Below are 9920 nucleotides of genomic sequence, written 5' to 3' on the forward strand. Positions count from 1 at the left end.
CGGTGTCGGCTCCTTGTGACCTTGGGCAAGTCACTTTGGGGGCTATGCACTAAGCTCCGTTAAGTCACTTTTAGACCGCAAAGTGCTCTTCGAACGTGATTTTTTGCTCAACCCGATGCACTAAGCAACGCAAACAGGCACTTTGCGATCTAAAAATGACTTTTTTCAGGAATTTTTTCTAAGTCAAACATTGCTCGTTCGCAATCCTGTTTGCGTTAAATTCTGCCCTTAAGCGGGATGCACTAAGCAACGCAACCTTAGCGTGCGCGAAAGTTGCAATGATCAGAACACGCCAGGTTAGAGTAGACGCAAAAAAATCTGGACTTAGAAAAAATTCTTGCTTTTTATTTTTGCATGCGCACAACCCATACAGCAGGCCGGCGGGTGTCCCCGGCTGACGCCGCAGGGGTCCCCGAGGGAGCCCGGGGGTCGCGTGGGTGACCCAGCTGACCCCGTGGGTGTCCGGGGGTCCACGGCTCACCAAGCGGGGGTCCCTGTGGGAGTCCGGGGGTCCCCGCGGGAGTCCCAGGGTACCCGCGGGCCTGCAATACCAATGTTGCACCTCAAAAAATAATAAACAATAATTATAACTAAATACACCCCCCTAACACATACTATACAGTAATGGCCAAAATTATTATTATCCAAATATGGATAATAATGCATTTGGCCATTTTAAATACATATAACATTCAATAAATACAGTCAAAACATATTACACTTACCTTTTACAGGCACCCACGATGAAGGCCGTCTTCATCCTCATCTTCATTCTGCCCATGTCCCTATGGTGCTGCAAAACATGCACAACAATTACAATAGTCAATGTAATGTCCCCTAACCCCTTAATCACCATAGCGGTTATTAACCGCTACAGTCATTAAGGGGTTAACCCACCCTCACCCACCACTCAGGAGGCCTCCATACCCTCCCACAGTACCCCCCCCCACCCCGTGAGGCCTAACCACCCTCACCCACTACCCACAAGGGAGGCCTACCCACATACCCTTGGGGCCAATACACCCTCCCCCCACTCCCAGTACCCACAATAAAAACAACACACTACCCCACAATAAACATCATTCTATTTATTAAATACACCCACCCCCCGTACCCCCCCATAAATACATGATTTATCCTTTTACATACAGGGTTCATACCCCAGCCCCACGCAAGTCCCCGGCGGGCCTGGCGGGTCACCTGACAGACCTACAGGGTACCAGAAACTTGTTTCACACAGGTTCTGGAGGCCTGTTGGTGGGTCCCGCCAAGCGCCATGGCCCCCAAGTGGTCTCCGCGGGTCACCGTGGGCCACAATTGGGTCCCCACGGTAGGCCAATAAATACCCCCGCCCGCCCCACAGTGAGCCGCTGCCAACACACCCTCTCGCACGCACCCCCAGTGAGCAAGCGCACAGCTTCCCTCCCGCCTGCCCCCCCCCCCCAAGGAGCCACCGCCGGCGACCAACCGAAAGTGAGTGGGGGGGGAGGGGAAGGGAACTGTGAACGGGGGGGAACGGAGCTGTCAAGGGGGACCACCAACAGGGTCATAATACTATGGGTGACCTACCGCCTACAGGGTCACCATATCACAGGATCAGCTGTGATAACACCACCTCATCATCCCTAACATAAGGTGCCACACACACTTTCATGACAATTCAACAGCATCCATGACAAACTTGCAATAAATGTGTCCTCCCTTATTCTGCCTGCAGCATCTGCATCTCAAGTTGTAACAAGCAGCACAGAACAACACTCCCGCCCGGGGGGGGGGGGGGGAGGGAGAAGGGAGCTGGGAACGGGGAGTGGAGAAGGGAGCTGGGAACAGAGGGGGGGGGGGGGGATAGGGAGCTGTGAAAGGGAGGGTGGGGGAAATGGAGCTGTGAACGGGGAGGCCCATGCATGTGATGGGGGGGCCGGATTACTGTCAACGTGGGAGAAAGGAGAATGGGGAGAGAGGGGGGGGGGAGAGACTGAATGGGGAGAGGGGGTACGGACGGAATGCGGAATGGGGAGCTGAGAGAGAGGGGGAACAGAGAGAGGGGGGAGCGGAGAGAGGGGGGTGGGGAGACAGAGGGGCAGCGGGAACATTAAATCCCGGGCAACACTGGGTATATCAGCTAGTAGCTCATAAAGGAAAAAAAGGGAAATACCATGGTGCGAGCTAACCCATCAGTGCTCCTATGTTCCAAACAGAAGCCTAGTTGATAGTACAATGTAAAGAAGATGGATGCACACAATTAGTTTAAAAAAAATGCTAAGGTTAACTTTACTGCATTATAGAAGGCAGACAAAAAGTAACATTTCGGGGACATAGCCCCTTCCTCAGGCTCACTGACTTTTTGTCTGCCTTCTACTATACAATAAACCATAGCGTTTTTGTTTTTTTTTTGCAACTAGCGTTTTTTGTGCCTCTAACTTCTTTGCAAAGCCAGAATCTCAAGTGATCTGTGAATTTATCAATCGATTAATTCAGGAGCATCATATGAATTGTGTAGAGGGGGGATGGGGAGAGCAGGGGGGATGGGGAGAGCAGGGGGGATGGGGAGATGAGAGGGGGGAATGGGGAGGAAAGAGGATGGGGGTGGAGAGGGGGGATGATGGGGAGATGAGAGGGGAAGAGGATGGGGTGATGAGAAGGGGAAATGGGGAGAGAGGATGGGGTGGAGAGGGTGAAAGCATGAGGGAGAAGAGAGCATAGGGAGAGAGGCTGGTGTGGGAGAGGGAGGAGGGAGATGGGGTGAGGTTTGTTTGTAAAATGTACAGTTGTATGTTTATACTGTAGTTAGTATGTGGCACTTGACAGATCATTTTTAATTATATTAATCTGGGCCTCAACTAAAACGTTTTCACACCCTACTTTGACCAATATAAACGGCAATTTATTTTCCCCATTCAAAATAATGCACTGGGTGCTAGCAATAGCAGGGTAAATATATAGTTGGATCTAGGTTTGAAATTAAATGCATCACATGAGAAGTAGAAGATCTGTGTCTTTGGCTGTGGTATTCAGGAAGTAAAAGACAAAACAATGCTAGTCAAAAGAATCTCCTTCACGCCCGCTTGACCTTGACTACATCTCACCAAACCACCTATGAGAAGGGCCGCTGACAAACCGGTAAACGAGGCCGCAGGGAGTTGTAGTCTAACACGTGGCTATCAACTGTTAAGATTAACGGGCAGGAAGAGTCTTTAAGACTACAATTCCCGGGATGCAACAGTTCCCCCTCCCTCCCGGAAGCAGTTGTTGATTCTCCTCTGTTGGTCGGTCAGTTGAGCGGAATACAGAAGACGCGCAGGTTGCAGATACATTGTATTTCGCCGCCATCATGTTGGGTCAGAGTGTCCGCAGGTTCACCACCTCCGTCATCCGCAGGTCCCACTACGGGGAGGGCCCAGGCCAGGTAACGGCTGTGCCCTTGGGGAGGTGGGACATCACCGCCGCAGCTCGTGCTCTTCCTATGTCCCGGGTGCAGCGGCCCAGGGCGGCCGCGGCCCTGTCTCATGTGGGGGCTGGGAGGCCTCGCTGTGTCCCCGGGGCGGCCTGGTCTCTATGTGTGGTGCCTGGGGGTCCCCGGGGGGGATGCGCTGAGAAAACACTCTGCAGTTACTGCGTATGATGTATATTACATAGGGGACAGAGCTAGGCAATTGTGGCAAAATTATCAGATTTTACAATAATCAAAAGCCAAGTATTTTATTTAACCATGTTTCATTTAGTTATACTTTATAAAAGTATAAAGTTAGCCTTGTTTTTCTTAGTGATATAAAGGTTGGTAATTATAAGGTGCAGTTGGTCTCGATGACCTGGATGCGCCGCAGCCTTTTCAATAACCTGCTTTTTGTTGTCTGTGCTCTTGTTCTTTGAGCTATAAGGGTCACTTGGTGCTAAATACATTTTAAGAACATGTCCGTAAATCGTTGTTGTAAAGGGAAAATTGAAAGCCTTTTTCAGTTATATGACGAAGTATATTTAACTTGTGGTGCAAATGATGTGAACATAACAGTATGAGTAAATCTGTGATACTGTAAACGCTTTCTGATGTACCAACAATGTGAAGAGGCTTCTGATAGGTACTGAAACATGTCCTTTGGACATACTTGGCATAGAGGTCATCTACATACAGTAGGTTAATGCCTATCTACACAAGTGCTATGTAACAATAGCAGTTGACATTAATCATTTTTGTGATATTCCCAATACCTAACCTAGTGTGTTTGGTGTAATTGGAGTAATTTGCTTGTCACACCTGGCTTGTTACTACAGTTTTTGCATTTAACATAGTGGTGTTTCAGTGACACGGTCATTATTACATTTGTCCCTTTTCAAATGTTTTACTGTGGTGATAATTTTAATTTAATCAGTTTGATTTATTTTCTAAACCTTTTTTCCAGAACCTGCCTTTCTCGGTGGAAAACAAGTGGCGACTTTTAGGAATGATGACTCTCTTTTTCGGTAGCGGGTTTGCCTTTCCTTTCGTCATAGTCAGACACCAGCTGCTGAAAAAATAAACCGCACTTAGGAAAATATAAAGGTTTGTAGCTTTTGACATTCCTATGCCAAGTCATACTAAGGGCTCGTTCAGGGAGCCAGCTGAGGACTCGGAGGGAGGGCGTGCGGGAGGCAGTGCTGGGAGTTTGCTGGGCGACATGTGATTATCCCCCAGCAGACTTTTCAGCGTTGGGGAGGGGGCGGGGCTACAGACGGCAGGGTAAAGTATCCAAGTTGCAGTCATGAAATCATTCTGAAGAATGATTTCATTGGCTGCCTTGGTCCCTGTGACGCTGCTTCAGCTCCAAGAAACAAAATTTTCGTTTACTGAAGCTGTCGTCAGCGGCAACTCCTGGCTTCGGAGGCAGGACAGTTGCTACCCTGACAACAAGTATTCAAATTGAATACTTTGTTGCTCACGGCAGCACGCACGTCAGCACGCCCGCCCTCCGAAGCCAGCACCTTGAACGAGGCCCAAGTCTGTAAATAAATAACTCTTGAATTACCATAGTGCTTGCCGCTTTGTAATTATCTGTCATTAAACATACATCTAGCAAGATAAATACAGGCATACCCCAGTTTAAGTACACTCACTTTAAGTACACTCGTGAGTAAGTACATCTCACTCAATAGGCAAACGGCAGCTCACGCATGCGCCTGTCAGCACATCCTGAACAGCAATACCGGCTCCCTACCTGTACCGAAGCTGTCCGCAAGCGGGGAGACTATAAAGCCTGTTACAAATGCCTTATTTACATCAGTTATGCGCGTATATGACGATTGCAGTACAGTACATGCATCGATAAGTGGGAAAAAGGTAGTGCTTCACTTTAAGTACATTTTCGCTTTACATACATGCTCCGGTCCCATTGCGTACGTTAATGTGGGGTATGCCTGTATATAGTGCCTTCTAAAAATTTAGTACAATTTTTTTTTTTTAATCTAGTGTTTAAATCTAGGCATACACAGATTCTGTTAGATTCTTTTTAGTAGCAGCAAAGCACCTTATTTTTCAGATATTGTTAGACAAAATTAGCTAAATTCTCTCAGTCTGCTATGTAGTGCCTATATATATATATATATATATATATATATATATATATATATATATATATATATATATATATATATATATATACACCTAGTCTGTGTTAACTAAAATAACTTAAGTATTTCATGAGAATTACTGCAGTATTCTATTTGTAAACATAATGCTGTAAAACTACAATAATTGGGTTTGGAAGCCCCATAAGGTTTTTTTCTTGTGTGTGTGTGCAAATGATGTAAAAGTAACAGTATGAAAACCCATGATACCGTAAACGCTTTCTGATGCACGTACAATATTCAGTTTTAGAATATTCACAGGAAGTTATGATTTAGCTGCACATTGTGGTGGAATCAGTACAGTAGATGGAATTGAGTTAGTCTGATTCAGGTTTTTGTCATATCTATAACAGTTTTATTTTTTGTTTATTTTCCAGGTGCAGAGGACCTTATTCTTTGCCACAGACCATATTAAAATTTCCCGCCATGCTTTGTAAATAAACAAGTACTATTGATATCTGGCTCTTTTTCTCAATTACTAAAATGAACATGCGTTCAATACACTTTTTTTACGTTGGAGACCGGTGCTTCAATTCATTTCGTAGCACAATGGGTTTCATGATGTTACTGGTATAAAAATCACAGTTGTTGGAAGCTTTATTTTTTGGGATATAAGAATTAATGTTATGTAGGGAAGTAAGTTTATTTCTAAAGAGTTATATTCACAACAATATGAAACTGCAAAGGTTTGGACCGATTTTAAGGATGATATAATTTGGTGCCATTGATCCTGCAGAATAGACACGGAGTTTGTACCCACCAAACTAATTATGAAACGTTAATTCTTACGTTTGCTGAGTATTTTTGTGTGATGGTGTGAAGACATGCACGGGAGGTCCTAAAAGTATTTTTCTTTATCAAATCTAATAAGCTCCTGATAAGCACATTTTTATAGATATATAAAAGTGAGACACGAAAAGCCCAGTCTTGAAAACATGGAAATAAAGCTATTAGACTGTCTCCTTGCTCATTCTTTCCCTGGAGGCAACCCATTCATTCAAGCCAAGTTACATGTTTAATGCCCAGTGAATCATATTATGGTATCTTACAAGTTTTTGTACTCATGGAACACATGCCCCTCCTAGTAATGCAAGCAAAAGGATAGTAGCCAAAATGCTGTATGACATTTTCCAGAAAAATTATGATAAAGTGGAAACAAAACACATTAGCAGGCGATTTGGTATACAGGAAAGCCATTTGAAGGAAATTAATTCCTTTATGGAAGATTGTGCTCCAGCAAATTTCTTGGGACTACATTGTAGTGATCTACGTTTAAATGCAGGATTGCCTTGTGAGCGTATACAAGCATGCACTGAATGGTCACTAATAAACAATAACTGTTGCACTTTACTGAATATTTGTTTGATGCTTCTTGGATTGCTTCAGCAACCCAGACATTGGTGAGATCCTTCATATTCATCCTTTAGATCAGGTCTGCAAAACTCGTAAAGTGAGAAGGGCCCAACTGCTCCAAGGAAAAAAAAAATTGGGCCGCACGCGTAAAATCATCTCTCCAGCACCTCTCATCATCATCATGCACCTCAAATCCCTCTCCCCCTGCACCTCCCATCACTCTTCCCCCACCCTGCACCTCCCATCACTCTTCCCCCACCCTGCACCTCCCATCACTCCCCCCCCTCCTTGCACCTCCCATCCTTCTCCCCCCTTGCACCTCACAAGGAAAACGGAGTCGGCCGCACGGGTAAAACAGCATTTATTATTCAAAATAACACATTTATTTACGATGTTTACTTGAAACAAAATTACATTTAAAATACTTTCATTTAAATTAATTTGCCCATGTCAGCATCCCCCCACAGCCCATGTCAGCATCCCCCCACAGCCCATGTCAGCATCTCCCCTCACCCCCCCATGTCAGCATCCCACCCCCCTTGTCAGCATCCCCCCACTGGTGTGGTTTGAATGGGCTCCCACTGGTGTGGTTTGAATGGGCCCCCCATGCTTATCTGATGTTGGCGGTGGCGGCAGCAGTGGTGATGGCGGCGGCAACAGAGGCGTCGCGGCGGCAACGGAGGAGGTGGTGGATGGCAGCGGCAACTGTGATGGCGGGAGGGTGAGGGAAGCGCGCTCTAGCAGCAGACCTGGAAGTTCCGGGTCGCGCTACAGTGCTAGAGCGCGTTCCCCTGCTGGAGTAGGCGGAGGGGGGAGGGAGGTTAGGGGAGAGCACGCAGATTCACACACTGCTGGAGTGTGCGCCTTTCCCTACCAGGAAAGGGGGGTGGTTGAAAGGGGTCCGTCGCGGGCTGTATGTTGTGCAGGCCTGCTTTATATGTCCACCAGTGCCTTATTATTGACAAATCAATCTGTCTTCCTATCGCTCCTCCCTCAGAAGACCTGCACTTCTATTTTAAAGCAGCAGTCCAAGATGCCTTAAAAAAAAAAATTATATATATATATTTTTTTTTAATATTTTTATATGTGCATCGATACAATATACACAATGATACATAATTAGTTAAGTTGCCGATCGATCTGTTCTCCTGTGATCGATCGTCGAAGATTCGGCTGGGGGGTTCACTAAAGGACTGTCAGTGCAGCAGAATAGGACCAAAAATGCAAAGTTCTTTGGGGAAGATCATGTGACCAGGCAGTCATTAGATATATGTGAAACAAACAAACTTATCAAATATGGCGCTCTAGGATAACCAATTATAATACAACCTGCCTAAAGCACAATCTTAATGTGAAATAAATTATAAAATATAAATGATACCAATACAAACAAATTAGGATGCCGCTATAACCCAGTGGGGGATCCTCACGATCCCATGCAAGGTGAAGAGGTGTAGATCATCGGGAAGCGCAAACCATGAAAAACAGAAAGATATTCTGATAGTGCAATATACGTGATAATTAGTGAAATTATGTATATACAGGAATCTGTGTGCAGGGTACTCACAAGTGTAAAGTGAGTAGTGATCACATAAAGGTATCTTGGAATCACAGCCCACCAGGAAAGGTAATCACAAGGAGCTTCAGGAGACCTTAATAGGTGACAAAGGAAACGGACATAGTGCAGACTGTATGACAATTTATAAAAGGTAAGTGGTAAGGGATACACTCACATGGTAATAAAAATAATCAAGCATATAGATCCTGCGAACTGGATCTCGGCAAGTGGAGCATGTGTACTCTGCCTCCCCTGTGTCTCGGCGTGTGTGTCACTGGTGCGTCTCACCGAACCCGGAAACCGGAACTGACGTCATCCGCTCACAGGGGCTCCAAACGCTTGTGGATCTCACTGGTCAGCGTCACTCTATGCGTTTCACCGCACTTGGTTTCTTCAGGAGTGATTTGCTGACTGATTCTATGTGCCTTATATACACAGTGTTACAGTCCCATTGGTTACTATTGATTAATTAATCGGGTACTGGCCAAGGTATATTTAGAACAATTAGGATCGAAAACATGTAATCATATGATATTAGTCCCACATCAAGACATATGTGAGACTCCAAAAATGTATTAATACGTACAACATTGGTTAAAAAAGTAAATATAAATATAAAATATTTAATAAAATCAACAAGAGATAAGCTTAATCTAACTAACTAATCATTGTGTAACGAGCAGAGATGAAGTGGATGAGGCATTCTAATAGGGAGATGGAAAACAAGGTTAGAATGGGTTACAGAAATGGTTTGATATCAAACTCCAAATTTAATCCAACGGGAGCAATAGTTTTCAATTCGAACATCCAAAAGGATTCTCTTTTAATCAATGTTAAATCTCTATTGCCTCCTCTCCAATACGGCATCACCTGTTCTATGGCCTTAAAGGAAAAACTAGCAGGGTTGGAATTATGTGCTGTTAAGAAATGATTGGAGACGTTATGAGTTTCCGTTTTATGTAACTCAGATGCTCCAATATACGAGTTCTAAGCGGGCGGGTGGTCTTACCAATATATTGGAGACCACATTCGCATTCTGCCAGATAAATTACTAAGTTTGATCGACAATTTAGATGCTGTTTTATATTATATACTTTATTGGTTATATTTGATTTGAAACTTTGAGTCAGTTTAGAACTATGCTGACAAGCAGTACACATTTTACACTCATAAAATCCTTTCGGGGGATCTAACCACGTTGGGCATCTTTTAGCAGTAGTTTTCAGAGCACTTGGAGATAGATAGCTTTTTATATTTCTTGCTCTTTTGTAAACCATCTTAACTCTATCTGGTAAATGCTCCCCTAAGATGGGATCATTTTTTAAAACTGACCAATGTGTATTAAGAATTTTGTTAATTTTACCAGCATCTTTATTATACTGCGTAATAAAGGGTACTTGCAGAATGTCGT

At 44.6% G+C, this 9920-nt stretch overlaps 1 protein-coding gene and 2 non-coding genes across 3 annotated transcripts; all 3 read left to right on the plus strand.

Annotated features, from left to right (window-relative positions):
• Window positions 1-3236: 3236 nt before the first annotated feature.
• Window positions 3237-6053, plus strand: COX7C (cytochrome c oxidase subunit 7C). Its single transcript, XM_075592697.1, has 3 exons — window positions 3237-3406; window positions 4398-4537; window positions 5976-6053. The coding sequence occupies exons 1-2, from the start codon at window positions 3332-3334 to the stop codon at window positions 4512-4514; spliced, it is 192 nt and encodes a 63-aa protein (XP_075448812.1). The 5' UTR covers window positions 3237-3331; the 3' UTR covers window positions 4515-4537; window positions 5976-6053.
• Window positions 3986-4049, plus strand: LOC142473320 (small nucleolar RNA Z39). The gene has a single exon (XR_012790035.1). It is a non-coding gene; the product is annotated as a small nucleolar RNA Z39 (small nucleolar RNA).
• Window positions 5767-5828, plus strand: LOC142473322 (small nucleolar RNA Z39). The gene has a single exon (XR_012790038.1). It is a non-coding gene; the product is annotated as a small nucleolar RNA Z39 (small nucleolar RNA).
• Window positions 6054-9920: the final 3867 nt, after the last annotated feature.

This window comes from Ascaphus truei, chromosome 1 (genome assembly GCF_040206685.1).
Source record: "Ascaphus truei isolate aAscTru1 chromosome 1, aAscTru1.hap1, whole genome shotgun sequence".
Classification (NCBI taxonomy): Eukaryota; Metazoa; Chordata; class Amphibia; order Anura; family Ascaphidae; genus Ascaphus; species Ascaphus truei.